The sequence below is a fragment of the Conger conger genome, chromosome 5 (genome assembly GCF_963514075.1).
Source record: "Conger conger chromosome 5, fConCon1.1, whole genome shotgun sequence".
Lineage (NCBI taxonomy): Eukaryota > Metazoa > Chordata > Actinopteri > Anguilliformes > Congridae > Conger > Conger conger.
This window is the reverse complement of record NC_083764.1, coordinates 41,579,507-41,599,715: the sequence shown is the minus strand read 5'-3', so window position 1 is coordinate 41,599,715 and position 20,209 is coordinate 41,579,507. Positions and strand designations below refer to the sequence as shown.

Below are 20,209 nucleotides of genomic sequence, written 5' to 3'. Positions count from 1 at the left end.
ACCAAGACATTATTTAGCCAATTAAATTATGAAGAGCAGAAGTTGGCACAACATCCTGAAGCGGTTCGGCCCTTGTTGTGCACCTCTGCCCCAGAGGGAAGTACAGTTTCAAGTGGCAGGAAAACAAAAAAGATAAGGACTTGGGCCTTGTAGATTTATCTGACAGGGATTACATCTATGAAACCGTTTTAAGAAACAACGCCAAGAATACTCATTTACACTATTGCTTTATTTATTGGCGAACTTCGTAGAAACCATTTTGGCGACTATGTGTAGGGGGCATTGTACATTGCCCTGAATGTATCTGCTTAGCTCTGTTCCTTGGGGCACACTTTCAAGAGATATTATTTTTCAGAAATAATAAACATTATCAGTTGCCTTGAAGATTAGCTTTCAGCTCACCTGAGTCGCTTCAGTTACCGGATTGGCGCACGACGATCAGCGGTTAGCATTCAAGTAAATCAATTGCTTAAGTAAGCAGGCATGTTTCCAGCCACCTTCCGAGAAAACTTGTCAGCATAGAAAAAACGGCAGGTTTCCAGGTTTTGATAATATCCAAACCTGGAAGCCCTTATCACCGAAGGCACGAGCGTGTGAAACTCCCAAATGTTTCCAGGGGAGGGGAAAAAATAAATAAATAAAATTAAAAATAAAAATGAAAACAAACCAGGTAGTGGTGGTTCAAAGCCTTTTTTATTTAAAGTCTCAGAAAAATACAATACAAAATTCTGGCAACAGCGGTCTTAAGAAATTTAGCTTGGAGTGACCTGCCGTCAGTCACGCGGTACAGTAAAGTGCTTGTTGAATCGCTGTGAGTTAGGCATTATAAGTTACATTTCCTTCACCAATTTCTGCATAATGGATGCCGTTGGAAATTGGGGGTGTAGAGGTAGTGGGGATATAGCAACAGAGCTAGACACAAAAGGGGGGCATTTCACATCTGAAGAAGGGCAAGCCTCAGACAATAGGGAAATACAGACAGGCATCACATTAAAAGAAAAAAAACAAAAAAAACATTCTCTGTCCAGATTTGATCATAGTTATAGAAAGGTTTGAAAAGCTATGAAATATTTCAGTTGAAATCCCAGCTGATCTGCACAAGGTGAGAGGGGCACAGTTCTTTATTTGGGGTGACCAACTAAAACCCTGCCCTGCAAAAGGGCTGCCACACTTATAAATTCCCCTGCATTTTACATTCTGCTAAATCATTCGCTTTAACTGAGCCCAGCTACATATAAGGAAATACAATATAGTCCGTCACCTATTAATACAGCCTTCCTCACCAGTTATATCCCTGCTTCAGCAAATGATTTGGACCAAAATAAATTAAAGTACAGCAGGGGGAGCCTCTATAGTTTATCATAAAATAAACACCAAAGTACTCCCTTGTAAGTGACTGGGGGTGTTAATATTAAATTTGTGACTACAAAAATAATCATTTTTAACTAAAAACAACCAAAGACCAAATAACCCAGCTTGTGCTTTTTTTCCGTCTGATTTTGGGGCCGCCTGGATTTTAGTTCGCTTACAAGGTAGTTTCCGGAAAACGAGGAAACGCGTGCGCATATGTACTTCAGAAAAGTCTTACTATAAGACATAAACAACTCAAAGATGCACCTGTATAAAGGTTGCAAAAAAAGTAAGCAATTGGCATCCTACCGCTCCTTTTCAACACAAGAAAGGGCAGCATCTTCATTTCATGCTCCACCCCTAAACACCGGTGATGCCACCGCTAGTCAGAATAGTGTGCTTGGGAAAATATTTTAACTCCTCAGTGAGCCCGAAAGACACTTGAGCCACAACCACAAAGGATTTCATGATGACCAAAAATATGATCCCAAATATGACTAACTTGAATGCTCTGTGGTGTCGCATTGAAACAAGAAAACTGTTGTCCAAAGATAACTGCCCACATTCTTCCACTTAAAATCATAGTAAAACCAACGATTTGCCTTTGAGATTTTAGCGTTAACGTTTTTTTTTGTAGATTTTTTTTTTGGGCGTTTTTATATATAAAGTTTAAATTTCTTTCTCTGCCTGTCTCACAAACTAAGCAATGCTTCACAGCCCCATAATGCAGTTCAACAACATGAACCATTTAAAACCAACAACTTTAAAAAAAAAAAAAGGAAAATAACATCCGGTCTTCCACCCGAACAATTACACAATAGCATTGGCTTCAGAATAAAAGTAAAAAATAAAAAGCTTAATAAACAACCAAAAAAAAAAAAAAAAAAACCCAGCAGTGTGGCACAGTTTGAATTCGACTTGGAGTTAACCACAGACAATATAAAGGTAAACATTTCTCTTACAAACAAAAGAAAAAGCTTTTGTAGTCATCCAATTATCTTCCTTGGAGTCTTTCCTGGAATGCAATTTCTATACATTTTTCTCTTGCTGCCAATACCCTAGTTATTTTTCGGTCTGAGAATTTAGTTTCCTTAATGCAGGAATTCTCCAAAATTCGACCAATCAGACCCTTTTTAGACTTCGCTATAGAGCTGTGCGTACGTTTGGGGGGGGGGGGCGCTCAGGGGGTTATTTCACTGAAATCAGCCCCGATCTAAAACTAAAAACAATTCTTGGCCCACGACTTGGTCCAAATGCAATTTGGTCCTGGATAACAGGCAAACGGGGCCTGTGAAACACCCCCTCACTTAAGAATAATGTGCTCTTCCTAAGAAACAAGAGCTCTGATAGGACAATTCAATTGTCCGATCAGAGCTTTCTTTTCCATAACACTGTTCAGTGCACTGCTTACAAGCTGCAGAAAGATGTAAATTAAAACAAGAGCCCCCCGTCTCCCGGCTGAATTTTACATCTGGGGCTCATGAACACTTAAGACAAATTTCAGACATTCAGCAGAATATGCTGGCCTTTCTTTGTGCGCTATCGACAAGCACTGCCATGACGGATAAACCATCCCAAAGTCATGGACTGCATCGGCAATACAGTAGCTTTAAATAAATAGTTTGCGATTGCCTTTTTTTCCCCGTCTCATTTCCAGCTATATGGGGGGGGGGGGGGGGGGAGACACAACACATCGTCTTTCGACTCAATACCCTAGGATGTGTTCAAATGGCTCGCAGGTCTTACATTGCCTGCAGAAGCGTCCGCGGCAAAACGAAACGAACGATGAGTTCTATCACAGGAAAGACTCGCCGGTTCCAACACTCTTTTCCTGGGAGCCGTATACCCGGTGCGCCGAGAATTCGCTCAAGTTTTCGAGAGCGGAAAAAATGCAGTTTGTGTGAAAATGTGCTTGTGTCGAGGCTTGACCGCTGCTGGGGTGTTCTGAGGGGGAGCGCTGGGGTCAGCGCAATGGCTTCCTAGGCGTCGAGCTTGCGCATCGAGTCTTCTGTAAACAGACGGCCAGGGCTGTCAATAGCCTATGAAGACTCGGGAAAGCAGGCTCGAGTTAATGCTTTAATTCACTTCATGTCCCATTTTCTGTTGCGGCCTTTCTCCGTTGGAAGAAAAGCATAACGTTATTTCACTCTTTGGATAGTTTACTATGGGATGTTCCATTATTATTATTATTATTATTATTATTATTATTTTATTATTATTATTGTTGTTGTTTTAGTGTTTGGTTTTGATAGGTGCAGGCAGTTCCTTGTGTCCATACAGGATATCAGATATTTAAAGAGGTTTCTGACCTAGTGAAATTGCAAAAGCTTTTGGGGGAATTCTGAAGAACTAAGAAATAATCGGGTAATATATAAAGATGATATTATTCAATTATTCTTCAGAAATGATCTTACTTCTTAAGAAATTTTCCCTGGGGGCATGCAACATGCAACTGCCATGATTAAAAAATTCATAATTTACATTCATATTTGAATAAAAGCTAACAAAATGAATATGTTCACTTCTGGGAAAATGCTGCACAAACTGTTTTTTTCCCCGCTTTAGACCAGAATGGCCCGATACCAGCTTTACACCAGCAGCCAATTTGGTCAGAAACTTCTGGAAACATTCAATATGACTTTCGTTGCACATAAAAACAGCCTGGGCCGTTCAAAAACACAGACTAAAATTTCAATAATATAAATAAAACCCCAGAAAGTCAACTGCCAATTCTGGGTAAGGAATTTAGCCGTAGGAATCTGCGCACTCAGAAGATCCCAGCAACACAATGGCACGGGTAGGTGACATTGCCGGCCAGCCAGCCACCCAAAATTCCCTGCTGAATCAAGGCCAAAAAGGTACTCCTTCATCCTAGTGATTGCATAAGAGTGTATGTGACTGTATGGGAGTCCATGCACGTACGTACAAGTGAGAGCGTTCCTGAAGGTTTTGCGAGATTCAATTTCTCCCTCTCCCTTAAAAATAAAATTCACAGTGGATCCAGTTAGAACACGTGGAAGCAGCGCGACAGGTAGTCCTTTGGTGTATGAGCTCGCATTCATTTCCCCCCCCCGGCCTTCAATAGCGCAGAAAAGAGAATTAAATAACCCGCCCCTCCCTTCAGTGTTTCTCAGTGCAGGCTGATGTGCTGGTTAAGAACCGTGAAGACAGCAGACTGCTGGTGGCTGGTGGAGGGGGTTAGAGGGGCCAGACTGAGCTCTAGTCTGGAAAAAGGAGGGGGTAAGAGAGACTATGTAGGTTGGTGGGGGGGGAGAGGTGGAGCTGGCCTCTCATGAACAGTCCCCGACGACGACCAGTGGAGCCAGGAGCTGATGGAGCTCGGAGGCGGAGACCGGGGCTCCTTTCAGGAGGCTGCTCCTCTGCCTCCGCTTGGCCAGCTTGGAGTTGGAAGGCGGGGAGAGGCGCATGGTGCAGGAGCTGGCTGTCACCACCAGGGGGCGGTGCTGCTGCTGCTCCTCCTCCTCCGTCTCCACCTCTCGCTCGGCCAGCTGCCGGTTCATGGCCACCGCCTGCCCCGCGAAGAACGTCAGGTCCTTGGCACTGCTGTTCCTGAGGGAGGTAGAGGGAGGGAGAGAGAGGGAGAGGAGGGGTCAGAGAGGATGCCACAAGCGTTCACCCAGTCCTGAATGCCAAAGGCCGAGCACTATCCGGTAAGTAAGCTCAAGGCAGCAAGACCTGCAGCAGCTGAGCTCTTCCATAACAAGCCCAATTTACACTTTGTAGGACACCATTTCAATAACAAGGGCCGCGTGAGAAACGTTCGCCCTTAACCTTCAGCTAAGAGCCGCGGGGAGGGCTCTGTTGTCTCTATGGTAATGAGAACTCGACACTGTCATAAACTAATCATAATCAACTAAGTGTCTCACTTCAAAGTGTCTCACATGACAAAGTATAAATTAGGCTATACAGCAGGGATCATCAACTCAAATCCAAATCCAGCCCTGGTTGGACCCCCAATGTAACAAGAACACAAGTTACTGATACCTGCTATACAGACTATGAGTCATTACTGATACACAAAGCTCATGTGCTTACCTCTGAAGTAAGTTGGATGTGGAGAGGGTGTTGGGAGCACACTACAAAAAAAGAGGAGAAATAATTAACAGTAAGTCAGGGGGAGACAAACCACAACATTCTTGCAAGTGGCTAAGGTACATGACTGGGACCTGGAAGGTCAGTGGTTTAAGCCAATAAGAGAAATAACAAAGTATTATTATTATAAACACGAGAGATCCAAACAGAGGAGAGGCTTACCCCCTTCACCCACGGGTGCTCCAGAACCTGAGAGGCGCTGAGGCGGTTTTTGGCATCCCGCACTAGCAGTTTGGAGATGAGGTCTTTGGCACCAGATGAGATGTGGGCCCAGTCCTTCTCTGGGAACTCGTACTTCCCTTCCTGAATGCTCTCGAACAGCATGTTCTGCAGAAGGACGCGAGGAAGGGGGGTTCGTTAGGCGTATCCGACGGACGGCCGAAGCAAAGCTACCATGGATAGAGGGGGCAGGGGCATCCTGTAGCCTAGTGCCTAAGATACATCACTGGGACCCGGAGGGTTGGTGGTTCACGCAACTAGTGGGTCTTTGAGCAAGGCCCTTAACCCCACATTGCTCCAGAGGAAGGGACTGTCCTCTGCTTAGTCTAATCAACTGAAAGCGTCAGCTGAATAAGGACCGTAATACGGGTGAGGTGTTGTTACCTGGCAGGCGGTGCAGGGCTCGCCCCACTCCCAGCCGCAGTTGCTGCCGCAGCGGCCCACGAAGGGCGGGTACCCGCTCAGCATGATGTAGAGGATGACGCCCAGGCTCCACAGGTCACAGCGCTTATCGTACATGCTGGCCTCCTCGCTGAACGCCTCCACCACCTCTGGGGCCATGTACTCGGCCGAGCCACACTGTGGCAGAATGGGGGAGGGAGGAGGAGAGGAGAGAGAGAGAGAGAGACGTTAGCCACCTAACTGCACTCCGAAGCTAACTGCACGCAGAAATACAAACACACGTGCAAACACATGCCAAAGGGAACCACCAAAGCCAGAAGTCAGAAGGCACCGATGACCCAGAGAACATTGCATTACAAGAATCATGGGGCCATCAGATCTACGGGAGCGTGGAGAAAGGGATAATCTACTCAGAGCCACAGCGTTCAGATGCACCAGGAGCACATAAACCCCCTCCCTTCCTCACTCTCTGCAGCCAGACGTTACAGTTAAACAGCGGACAGATGTGACACAGTTAAACGCCGAGGACTGAACCGGTTCCACTGCTCTGTCATGTCAGCAGCTAAACTGCCATTAACTGCATCACGTGGAAAATTAGGCCAAACGGTTGGCCGACACGGAAGAGGATAGACTGCCTCAGAAAGGCAGCAAATCACAGAGGCTGGACAACCGCCAAGCAGTTATGTAACATGCACAAACACACACACGGAAAAACAGACAAAAAGGACACACACACACAGAAGCGCACATATATATACAGAAATACACACACACACACACAGAAGTGCGCACTCAGAGAAACACACACACTAATATTTCAGGGCAGTGGAAAAACACTGGAGGCCAAAGTGGGTCAGCGGTTCAGGGGGGATAGGTTGAACCCGCCTGTTACTCATTCACTGCGCTCTTCCACACGAGCCCCCCTGGGAGGGGGAGCTCTAATCAGCTCTGGTGCATTTACATCCTGCGTCTGGGGATTTACTGCAGATTTACAGAGATGCTAGAGCTGCGATTTAAACAGCACTCTACAGTGTTTACTGTAGAGAACATTACTTGGACAAGGGGCGCCCAGAACGATGGCTGTGTGAAAGCTGCTAATGGCTAAACAGCGATAAACTGCTGTGGAAGGACACTTCAAACTGAACCTGTGATGTTGGGCCAGACCTGGCTCAAATACATAATTGCTTTGGATTCAAATACTTTTCTGCACTCAACTGATCTTGGCTGGTGCAATTGAGCCAACCAAGATGACGGTTTCACTACTAAACTAGCCTACATCCTCCACATTACAGAATGAAGCTAGCCAACATCCTACACATTACAGAAAGAAGCTAGCCTACATCCTACAAATTACAGAATAAAGCTAACCTACATCCTCCACATTACAGAATAAAGCTAGCCCACATGCTAGAAATCGCAGCATAAAATTAGCCTGCACTCAAATACAGCCTATAGCCAGCCTACAAATAAAAGCGACCTCACAGCTTACAGTCAGCAGACTCAACAAACACGTCTCTAAACGGCGTTAGTTTCCGTTTAAAAAAGCGCATACATTCAAGCTTAATGCCCCGGGGACACGCCGATCGGGCGGGGCCAGACGGCAGGTCGGTGCCGTGTGCGGCGGGTGAAGGCAGAGCCGCGTCCCGAGGCGCTGTAAGGCGCAGCGTCACGAGCGCAAGCTTACAGCAGCCTTGCGTCAGCCAGCCGCCGAATCCTGCCCCGCGGCCCGGAGGGGTTACGGGTGAAGCAGGCCGATTCGGCGACGCCCAGGGCTTTCCTGGCTGGTGCTCCTTTCCCCACGTTTTTTCCCAGAATGTACTATCAATACCGCCATAGCAACCACAGTGGCGCCTTTAAAAACACTAATGTGAGTGGTCTAATGTCAATAAAACCACAAGACTCAAGACTAGGTACTTAAAATGGAGGGGACTGTGTATGAAGTGGGATGCAATTCCTACACGGATGGCCTGATATGGATGTAAAAACCCTCAAATGAAAGGTGACAATCTGCATTTTGACCTCATGATCATTGCTTCATTTCAAATCCCAAGTGCTGGAGTACAGAAAAGTACAGAAATTATACCACGATCTGCACTGCATAATAATTAAGGGGTTTTTTTTGGTTTTTTTTACATAAATAAATGCTAAAATCCGATAAGCATGACTAAGCCGTGGACAAACAGCAGCAGGGCGCTTGGGCAGGTCTGGACGAGAGCACCCCACCCCACGCACCCTCCTGCCGATCCGGCCTATCAGAAAGCAGTTGCTAGGCGGGGGAGGGCCCGAGTGGATTAGCCGATCCGTCTGTGTAACATAACAGAAGGGAGGGCGGCGGGGAATACATACATTCTCAAAACAGGAGAGAAAGCGGGCAGTCACAGAGACGGCCATTAAAGCCACTAGTCTGCAACAAATGGCTGGAAAGCAGGTCGGCCGTGGTGGATTTTAAAGCCGTGGGGCGGGTGGATAGGGGAGGGAAGTTCTCAGAGGCATGGCAGGGAAATCTTGCCGTCGGTTTCTGCGTTAACCATTTAAGGTGTAAGAGTGCAAATAGGCAACTAGAATGTTCTTAACAAAACGTGCTAATGCTGATGTAACAATCACAACCGGTATGTCACAGCAATGGAGTTCTGGAAACACGGACTAGAAAACCTACTCTTCAAGCCTATGCTGTCTGACCCTCAGGCAGCTATTTGACTGGAACGCATGACCTGCTAAGGGGAAAAGCTCCCTGTTCATTCCTCAAAGGCTGTGGGGTGAATGAGCGTCTGTTCTCGACTGGGCCCTTTTGAGGTCAACTCAAAAATATTTGCTGTAGTAACTCAAATTAATTAAATTCACAAAGCAATATAATGCAAAGAAGGCGCACTTTCAAAAAAGCAATATGGCCTAGAGAAACACACATTCAAAAACCTACTTCCACACATTTACATTTATACCCCTAAGCAAAACTGCAACAAGAAAAAAAATTCCACACCTTAAATTCATTGAAACAGGAAACTTTCCAGCAGTACCTACTGCCTACTATCTTACAAATGTTTAATATAACCAGGGTTAACTGGCTGGTGCCAGATGAGGCACTATTGTCTCATTGGGCAAGGCGACTGCAGTGGTCTGCTTGTTTTCAGATGACACCAATAGTCTCCAAACCCTCAAACGGATGAACAGATTAAACACAAACACAAGAGAACCTTACCCTTCACCGCCCTCAATACCCAGAACTTTCCAAGAAAGCTGGGCGGACTAGTTTTGGTTATGCAATGCTCTTTTATTTGAGAAAAATTCCTGCGTTTACATTATAACCCCCGCCCTCTCCGCATGCCTCGGTTGAGAGATGGGCAGACGCATGCTTGGGTAGGGAGAAAATGTGCGCCCGCTCAGCTTATTCACGGTAATCAACCGAAGCACACAGAGAGGGTGGGGGTTGTAAGGCAAACACAGGAACTTTTCACCAGCAAGAGAGCTGCAGCATTGCGTAACCCAAATCGGTTGGCGCTGCGTTATTGGAAAGCAGATTTCACCTTTTTCCCCCGCCAAACCCCCCCCCCCCCCCCAATTTCAGTTTTTCAAGTCTCGCCGTGTCCCTGACGGGCAGCACTCGGTGTGATATCTGAATCGCAAACTGCTGCAGAGCGAATGAAAATTAACGTTATATTGTTTTCAGCGGCACGAGTGATCCCTACAGAAACGCCGCCTTTGATCCTGGCAGGTTTTCCGCGGTGAGCCAATGGGAGAGTGTCCCTCGAGAGACAGCAGCCAAGCCCTGAACTACATTGGCCAGCTCTCCCTGATAAGAGGCCCTGTAAACATGCCCGTCTTATCTCCTGGAGAGAGGGGTCTCTGGCCGCAAGTAACCCGTGATATTGGGTCCGGGCTTTACGCTCCGTGTCGCTTTCTAGAACATTCCGTATAACATTCTGCACTTCCCACTATAAAGCTTCCCCGCAACAGATACGAGCTGCAGGTTTCTTGCGGCATTTCAGACGTCAGAGCCACACAGTGTGCGTGCTACATTTCTGTGGGATGGTCAGTCATGACTGAAGGTTTCATGCTGTGATAGGCCACAGAAACTGCCATGAGTACAGCAATCAGTCAGGTGGCAACACTGCAGCTGGCATATTAGACCCAACCATCAATATCAGCTACAACGGAAAAAGCCATTTAACATATAATGTTCAGGCAACTGAAAGTACTGGCTCTGCAGAGACAATTTGAAATTAACATAGGATTGCAGTGAGAAATGCAGTGGAGACCTTCGGGACACACAGAGACACACAGAGACACACAGAGACACACAGAGACACACAGAGACACACAGAGACACTTACCGGGGTGAGGAGCTCTGGGGTGGAGATGGGCGAGCTATCGCTGTTCAGTTTAATGCCACTCCCCAGGTCAAAATCACAGATCTTCACAGGCGAGATCTGCGTGAAGGCGAAAGAGAAGGAAGAATTGACGTCAAATCAAGCGTTCGAGGTCAGCCCCATCACCACGGGCTGCCCTGACAATTTATGTTGCAACTGCAGCTCGTCTTTGATTGCATATTCGCATCTTGCCGAAGAGCGTGAAATATAATTCTGATCTGGCCAGGCACCCCATGACTATCACATGTCCCATTCCACTCACCCTGTCGCCGTGCTCACACAAGATGTTCTCGGGCTTGAGGTCTCTGTGCGCCATACCTGCCAAAAAAGAGCAAACGGTAAGGGGAAACCGATGCCTTCGGAGAGGGAGTGGCTCAAGCGCGGCTCTAAGGGAAAGCTGCTGACCTTTGTTGTGCAGGAAGTCGAGAGCGCTGGCGATTTCCTGCACCACCACGCTGGCCTCCTGCTCGCTGAAATGCCGCCTCTTATGGATGTGCGTCAGGACAGAACCTTCCGGAAGCACAGAAACGCATACTGTTTAAGAATCGCTTGCGACCTGACCCGAGAAACGATAATCAAACTTTTACACGTTGGATGTCAAGTTTAGCGCTCAGCCAATTTATCGATCTAATCCAATAGGCTTAACGTTTGAAAAAACTTTTTTTAATTTGTTATGGACACTTACCTCCCCTGAGTTTCTCAAACACCAGGTAAAACTTCTCCTCCTCCTCAAAAAACTCTACGAGTTCCAGAATATTTCTACAGCGGGGGAAAAGAGGCAGGTGTCAGGCGAAGAAAATCCAACTCCAGCTATTAAGCTTGCCATACGTGTGCTCTATGTCTGCAGTGCAAGCCAAGCAGCACATAGATTATTCTGAGATGCTGGCCAGGGTCTTTATATAGATATGGCCACGTGAAGACCAGGCTCTCAAATGTTGGGGTACAGTACGTCAGTCACGTACACGCCATTGCATCGAATGACAAACATCCTTTCCAGTGCTCATTCAAGGCTGTTCCACACAACCCTGGCCATCTTCCCACTTGAGTAACTTAAAAGCGAAACAAATTCTGGGCGTATGTGGATTACGGCAATTACAAGGCATTCATCAGCTACTTGAAATAAAGACCTTTGGCATGCGTTATGCAACAGGGACATGCATAACAGCCATTAGAAATCGTTTATGACTGATGTAGCACATTTAGCACGTTAGCCGTCGTACCTGTGACCCTGGCACTGGTAAAGCATCTCCACCTCCCTGAAGACGCGGCTTCGGCTGTGCCCCGGCCTCTTCTCGATGATCTGAAAAGCAAGAACAGGGACTTCAGACTCGAGAGCCAGGGCGCGGTGGCAAAGCTGAAGGCTTTGTGCAACTGCAGCAGGTACCGCCGTGTCGGACACCGACACCGAGCGGGGTGGATAGATTTAATGGGTTTGAGGCTTCACAACAATAAAATGTGGCCAATTATCCTCAGGCTTCAGTAAAACTGTTGTGTGCCAGTTGTTCCCAAAACGGGAACTGAACACAAGGGCAGCTATTCTGGCTGACCCACTTTAAACTGCTGGATTTCCTGACAGGAAACTGGGACTCTGGTCCAGAACACTTTTTGAAGGCTTAAAGAGCTTATGTCAAACAACATTTCCCTACAGCAGAAGGGGAAAAACCTTGAATACTGAAGGACAATACTCCTGCTACTACCGCCAGTAACATAAACGAGAGGCTGGGGCATTGCTATCACTCGTACAGTCTAGTTCGGAGCTTTGTGTGGAGCCAGTGGCCCGCGACAAAGTCAAGGGCGCCTGCCGAACCGGGAACAATTGGAAAGTCGCAGCCTTGCACATTGGTGCGGCTCCCTTTCTGTAAACCCCCCCATTGTCTGAAGTGGGTTCCTGGCCCTGCCTGCAAGCTGGATTAGCAATGCCATTGAAAGCAGCCCGTTGGGTGCTAGCTGGGACCCGCACAGGGACATGGTGTCTCTGACTGCAGAGCGACTCAGAGCCACGTCTGAATCAGCATTCTGCGGCTAGCACTGCTCCGCGGCTAGCGCTATTATACAGCGATCGTGATTCTACCGCTACTGTATCGCTACCGCTATTCTACTACGACCACTACTGCTATTGCTCTGCTGTGTGCGCTTGTGTGCGTGGGTGGGTGGGTGGGTGTGTACGCACAAGGTCTGTATCCTTGCACGCATGCATGCCTGTGCATTATACATTTTCCATTAAAAAATAGAACATTGCGCAATATAATAAAGAAGCAGAGTTGCGAGTTGTCCTGCCCCTGCGTAGCTCTGTGTACACACAGTTGTGAGCCGCCACTGGAATGCACGGTGTCGGGTGCCTCACTACGGCCAGTTTTGTTTTTGGCTTTTGTTCAGACTGACACGAGGGGAGGGGAGATCAGGACATCTGCTCCCTATCCAGTCTGACCAAACCTCCTCAGACCACCCCGCTGCCCACCTTCTCACACACACACACACACACACACACACACACACACACACACACACACACACACACTTTCCCCGACCACCCATAATCCCCATGACCCAGTTGGCGACCTTGGAGTCAACAATTGTTGCTCAGTTTCACTACACAACACATATATAATTGAAGGCCACATATAAATCAAGACTAATTTGAAGCCTGACCGGAAAAATTGCTCAAACTGATTGAAGTTGTTTGCAGCTCCTCCTGACAACATTATTCGTTCTGAGAAGTACTGCACAAATTTGCATTAAATCACTTAGCTTGCTGAAAAACAGATTTCATAATTCCTAAAAGGCTTTAGGCATGTACAGTCAAGATACCAGGAATTCAAAATGGCCGCTGTATAAATCCCTATCCAATTTCACGCAGTAGGATAAAGCGTAGATATGTATGCTACGTATACACCCCTGGTCATGAGCTGTTTTTCCTCTTCTGTCTAGCTTTGTGTTCTGGCACGGCTACCAGGACATACTGTTCCCGCCACTCGAGGCCCTCCCATCGAATGAGTGATGACGGGGGCGGAGACCGCCGCCCCTTCAATCTGATTGGCTGGCAAACAAGGGCGGCTGATATTTATGAAGGAAGTTTCTGTGCTGAGCTAGCACCGTGCATACATGCTGCAGCAGAACAACAAGGCCCCAAATACACGCACGAGCACATGCTCGCACACTCAACTATAAATAAGGCTGAAACTAAAAGGAAAAAACCCAATTGGAATAAGCAGTATTCATCAATCCTTCTGCATAAGATGCCCTGCTTTACAATTCTGTTGTGTCCAAAACTACAGGCACGCAGACCCTTTAAGGCCATGTGTCACACCATGAGGTTCGCTTCAAGGAAATATAACTCCCCCTAAGCAGGGTTACAAAATATTGCATCATATCAACAACAGACTTAAGCCCAAATACAGTTGGTAAGGCTGTACAGCACGTGTCAAGACCGTGGTCTTACACCCTCATGTAAATTTTCAACACACTCTTGCCAATGCGATTAGCCACCTACTGTAACATTCTGCTTCAACTACCGGGAAACGTACAGGCTAGCTGATAAGAACCTGACTTACAAAGCCTTGGGAGATAAAACTGGCGACCTTCTATAGCTTTGAAGTCAATACAAAACATTGCAGATCACCTTGAAGATTACATCACTTGAAAGTAAACACTTAAAACTAGTGCCAGACTTTAAACACATTTAGGCACAAGATCAGATATTATGTCAACTTTTTCAGAGATGGAGCCGTGGTTTAAATTCTGTAACCGAGAAAACGTAAGGGGCTCTTACCTTAACAGCATATTCTTTGTTGGTGATGAGGTTAATGCAGGTCTGGACCCTGGCATAGGCCCCTTCTCCCAGAACTTCCTCGTGTAACCTGTACACATCTGAAAGAAAACAGAAAACACCATTAGAAAGTAGGCTCTGTGTGTTATGCTGGCGGCAGGTGTATCCGAGCCTCAGAACATATGGGCTACACAATAAGCATTATATCTGGACAGTATCATGGAGAGGTATAATAGAGGGTTGCAAGACACAAGCTACCCCCAAACACCTTGCAAACAGCTTCTCACAATTGCTTACTGCTTTTATAACATGGTTTAACGCTGCACATTCATAGGCAATAGCAGACTATAAACCTGGGAGTTTGGGGGAATTGCATTTTATTTTGGGGAATAGGACTTGCCTTCGAATCGTCCAGAGAAGCTGTCGGTGGCCCTGCACCGCTTCTTCTTCTTGTTTCGCTTCTTGGCGTCTGGGATGTCAATAGGCTGGCTGGATGGCATGTCTTCACACAAAAAAGGAAAATTGATGAGTTGCTGACAAAAAGCTTAAAGGAGGTCAAGTGTTACTTTACAAAAGCAATCAAACCCCTCACACACAAAAAGCTGTCCATGATGTCAGTGGCTGACAGTCTTAAGTGGAATGCCTGAACTGGGTTGGTTTGTCTAAACTGATAACTGATGAGCTTCTGTGAAACACCCATGGTGAAAAACATGAAACCAGTGAAAGATCACACCCACTACTGAACCATGTCACACAATACCAGACTCTGGCACCAGCCCATGCCACATGTAGGATACCCATATCAACTGCTGTTTATAAATAAAACTTCTAAAGCAAAGAGCGATGCACTAACCAGGTCTCATGGGGCAGTCAAATCTGAAGGCTGATTCAAGGAGATGGGAGCCGGTTTTGGAGAATTCAGACTCAAAAGGGTTTTGACCCTAAAAAGATAGTGAGTGCTTAATGTGCTGAAATGAATAACTCCCTTCAAAGCAATCACTCCTTCGACAATAAACACACAATCACAACTGTACCATTGAGAATTACATTGCAATTTCACTTCCGACTGTACAAAAACCTACAAATGATTACTTTGGGGGTCTGATTTACACTTAAATATATTCCAAGAATATTCCAAGACAAAACATCTCTTCATAATATACCCTAAAGTTCATCCGGGCAACTAACGTTTCAGCTAACGCTCTAACAAATTCTGGTACATGAATCACACGGCTAACCTACCAGATTAGATGCTTTTTTTTTAGCTAACCCACTACTACAATATAGAAAACGATTCCATAGCTCAAGAAGCAGACACCAGCAAAGGGACAAACTCACCTTGAAGGAACGGTGAAATCCAGTGATTTCGGTAATTCTATTCTGAACCATTTTGTCTATTGGTATTAGGGTCTCTTTGTAGCGGCGGTGTGGGTGACAAAACCTGCACTTGCTCCGAAAACGGATTTCAGAGGGACAGCAGAAATCTTCCCAGCGACGTCTGGACGATAAATATTTGGGATGGTTTAACGGGATTCCTGCAGATATCAAAACAAAATCAAGTTACCCCAAATCAGTAACCAACCATTTCATCCAAATATCTGCCTAGCCACAATATAGCTAGCTGGCTAGATAAATAATTATGCAAAGGACCATCGTTAAAACACGTGTAACATCGCGACCGAGTCAACTGGTTTTGATGCAGTAAGATACCATCTGTATTTGCGTATACAGCCAGAGCCAACGACCCAGTTACGCTAAGCGTCAGCTAACTTCGAAATGCTCAGTTGAAACGGCTAACGATAGCTAGCCAGCTAAGTACTTTATTTTACAAGCGTCTTTCATATCTCGGCGCTCTTGTAGGCAGAAATGATACCGTTATCTTGCTAGTTAGCCAGCTAGCCTGATAATACTATTATGTTCTACGAATGCACACTGGCTAACGTTAGCGAATTAGCTGCTGGACTTGGTTTCATTCTCTGTCGCACTGACTGTCAAACACTAGCAAAGTTGGAGGCGAGGCTTGCAAGATATATGCTACATACGTTTACCAATTATTCGAAGGAACATATTTATCCTCACCCCGCTGCTAGCCGCGTTGCTCCAGCCTTAACGCCGTTTGTTCAACCCACTGCTTGAAAGCCGCAGGACGGTGAATATTGCGAACACGATTCAAAGTTATGGAAACGCCGCAGCCTTGCTGAAAAGCATTTATATAACCTCTCATCCCATTTCCCACCCACTTCTCTGCAGTTAACCCAGCCCCCTTGACAGTAAACACGGCCCCCAAAACAGCACGTAGACAGCGTAGCGCTGAATGACGAAACGGGCACGACACGCTGAAAGCGGATCGCTTTGTTCTCAACAGAAACATAAACATTACGCTGCCTTATTTTAACCTTATTCGGGAAAAGACTGCGAAGTGTGCGAGCGTGCAATTAAATTATTGCCTCCGACAAAATCTAACACGTAGAAACAGCGTACATCGCAAAATAAGCTACATAGTTCTGTATTGCAGAGGAAATATAATTATTTTATTTTTCAAACGAACCTTTTCGCGATTCGTATTGTAGGCTACATCTGAATACACTTGAACAATAATTGCATGCTATAAGTACAATATGAAAAATCGGTGTTATCGTGGATGCCAAAATGATTACAGTGGGGGACCGCTGAAAAAAACATGAATTCAACGTAGCATATAGGACTTATATTCTCGAACTGAACCACCCATTGTAATTTAAGGGAATGGAATCAATGGGCCCAATAAATTGAATTTTATATCGATAGCTATTTTTCTACTTGCAGTAATACTAAAAGCACATTCGTTACAAAACACAAATACTATTCTGAATGAACTGACATTGATGCACAACTGATATTTTGCAAATATTAATTCAACTTTAATTGTAGTCTACTGTTAATCTTTGGGTGCATGGTGCAATTTTATGAAACTGGAATTGTCACATGCACTCTTCATAACCTTCTCTTGTGCAGAGCCAAGATGTAGCCTATTTAATGGAGCCTTAAATAAATGTGGCAAGAATGCATGGATAAGACAAGAGCCACAGGGATAATGATGCTCACTTTAAAATAGCTGACTGCTGAATGTTTTGATTTTTAAATAATCTAAATGAAGGCAGCTGAAACTCCCATTTGTATGTTGCTGTTCTGTCACATTCCCTTATTAAAGGCAGAACAGTATGTTCACTTAAATTTCACCTTTAAAGTATAATAAACTCGCCCTGTTGACAGGGACAGCAAGCCTGTCTCCTAACTGTAACGGTGTTCTCTTTAACTTCCACTCCTGTGGCTACACTGACCCAAATTTCACAGCCCAGAAGTCCTGCTATGATTTAATGAGTCTGTATTTGAGACGGAGAACATCTTGTGATTTCCCTCTCTCCTCCCTTGTGTATATTGGCTGATATTCAGAACTTTTAAACCAGCAGCAAAGATTGCAACCATTGGCCTACAGACCACATCACATGATTCAATTCCTGCATTGAAGTAAAAATAATACCCAGACAAGTTGCCGCAACAAAGATTGACTGTAGCAACCTCCTGCAGAAAATATGTCTCATAAATCAATCTACATATCAATATATCCACTTCAACAATACTGCCAATATTCCTCAGTATAAGCATATGGAGATGAGTCTGTAAGTTAAAGGAACATCTATTTGAAATCTCTGGTACATGCACTGAAATGTGTGTTTCTATCTACGGTTCCAGTAGCAGGGTTAGAAAGCAGATCAGAGAACCCAGTGACAGAGAAATATTTCAGGGCCAAAAGCGGTGCCTCCATTTGTTTACATGTTATTTTCAAATAACATGTTATATAAAACTCTCAAGAGGCATCCTGGGTGTTGGGATGTTATAACAGTGAGGCTGCAGGAGTATGCATGTAAGCATTCACCAATGTTTGAGGCCTAGTGTCATCTCACAAGGGCACATGGTGATTTATGCAAATGTTTCTGCCGCTTCAAGCTTTCCTAGAACTGAGACCAGGGAACAGGGCACAGGGGTGGGAGCCAGCTCTTTTTAAAGGAAAACATACCTCATTTCAAAGCCCATCTTATCATGTCCTTGGTGGACTATCACAGTACTTGTTGTGTATAGTAGGGTTTCAGTCAGTTTATCTGCACAAGACACACCGCGCTGACTCTGACTGCCAAAGCTATATACTCGTGACAAGCATGTGATAAGCAAACAGAATCAATTAGGTGTTAGGTGTGCCCCCAAAACACACCCCTTACCTCTCTACCAACTGTCAAAGAAACAAAAAATAAATAAACAAAAGAACAGTATCCTCCAGCTCTGTTTATTGTGAATGATTTAAGCATTTGGTCAAGTCAAACATTAACAACAATCATAACAAAGAAACATGCACAAGCACAGGGGGACTAGAATACAGAAAATGGGAAGAGAAAGGCAGACTACACAGTGAACTCGCTTGATGCAAAATGCATTACAAATATTCAAGAGTTTTGTTTTCTTGCTATCTTCCATGGATGGGAATTCTCTGCCAAGCAAAACTCGCCTTTCCTGAATGACACAATTATGAATGACACTGCAGGGTTACCAGCCACAGTCACCTCAAGCATGGTCAAGATCTGATTCCAAGACGAAAGGCTTATAACAGTTTGTCTAAGTCAATGAACCACCTTCTGCTTATTTACATACATTTTTGTTGCATGTGAGATCATCTGGATTACAAAACAATCTAAATAATTAATATGGAAATGTTATTTTCACAATAAAATGGGTTCATTGGTTGACCTTAGGCCTATTCTGAAAAAGAGAATGACCTAGAAAGCATCCACTTAATCGGCTTATAGTTTAGGTCTAATGTTTAGCCTATGTATTGTTGCAAACTGGTCTGTTTTGTTTGCAACAAAAATGGAGATCATGCATGGGAGATAGTTAAACAAAATATTTCACAACATCAGACAAAATAAGACATAATACAAACATAAAAATAAATTCAAACAAACCAACAAACACAAGACCAGGCGCCCTCTCTCCAGCAGCACGCCAATCAGTGAGAGAGACATCACTGAGGCCCAAACAGCCCATTATCCCTGCAGCCACAATGACCATCAGATGTGCAGGCGACACCCCTGCCTGCGCCACCCAGCGAACAACCACCCGCAGGAGAGAGAGGAACAAGACACCCCAACACAGGTTGGGCCGTGACAGTATAGTTATAATGACAGTAATAGTTTAGGTTTAATGTTTAGACTCGCCGGAGGCTTATATGCCATAGAAACGGGTATTGTTATGATTTAGCGAACAAATAATGTTACGTAACTGTACCTCTGCCGTGTCCTGAACTCCCCTTCATTAAAGAACGAAATTCATTAGATAAGATTCAGTCAAAGCCTATACAGACGTAGTTCTTGTCGATTAACGATCATATGTTGCTGTATTATATTAGGCTGAACAATATTATTACAACTAAATGATATTAACTCTGTAAAGTGGCTGTACCACGCTCACTGGTAGAATCAAGCTATGTATAAGGGACAATTCCCCAGATCGGTCCAGAACTAAATGGCAACGTGTGGCTTTTTAATCGTGGGCTATATTACATGAAAGCGCAATAATTAGCATATTTTCTTGCATCTTTTCTGATCTTGGAAATATATTTTATTTAAATGGAAAATTGACTACTGTATCTGAATCGTATTCACGAATATATTATGAAATGGTAAGATACGCTCTTTACGTGTGCTGCCACTTTGCTCAGGACTCTGAATGCATAGCCGATTTGTATTTCCGCACCGAAAAAAATTGTGTTCATGTAGTCTACTGCACCTAAAAAAACTTTAACCTTCGCTGAATTGTTACAAGTCCATTAAACAAATACACATATTTTTGTGCACCGGCACAGTAGACTACATGAAGTACATCAACTGTTCGCGAATACTTCAGTTATGTGAAGTAGTTTTGGGAAGCGTTCTGAAAAAAAAGAACGCTTATTGGACACGTACCG

General features: G+C 45.0%; 1 protein-coding gene across 2 annotated transcripts; it reads right to left on the bottom strand.

Annotated features, from left to right (window-relative positions):
- Positions 1-674: 674 nt before the first annotated feature.
- LOC133128009 (MAP kinase-interacting serine/threonine-protein kinase 2-like) lies at positions 675-16,423 on the bottom strand. Of its 2 annotated transcripts, XM_061241193.1 has the most exons (14): positions 16,294-16,423; positions 15,553-15,749; positions 15,068-15,155; positions 14,615-14,716; positions 14,218-14,315; positions 11,669-11,748; positions 11,134-11,207; positions 10,854-10,958; positions 10,711-10,766; positions 10,413-10,508; positions 6,067-6,261; positions 5,626-5,790; positions 5,407-5,447; positions 675-4,920 (listed from the first exon to the last, which is right to left on the bottom strand). In XM_061241193.1, exons 2-14 carry the CDS (start codon positions 15,601-15,603, stop codon positions 4,641-4,643), a joined length of 1,431 nt encoding a protein of 476 aa, XP_061097177.1. In that variant the 5' UTR covers positions 15,604-15,749; positions 16,294-16,423; the 3' UTR covers positions 675-4,640. The 2 variants fall into 2 exon arrangements, with proteins under 2 accessions (XP_061097177.1, XP_061097176.1); XM_061241192.1 differs by having other exon boundaries at positions 10,711-10,958.
- Positions 16,424-20,209: the final 3,786 nt, after the last annotated feature.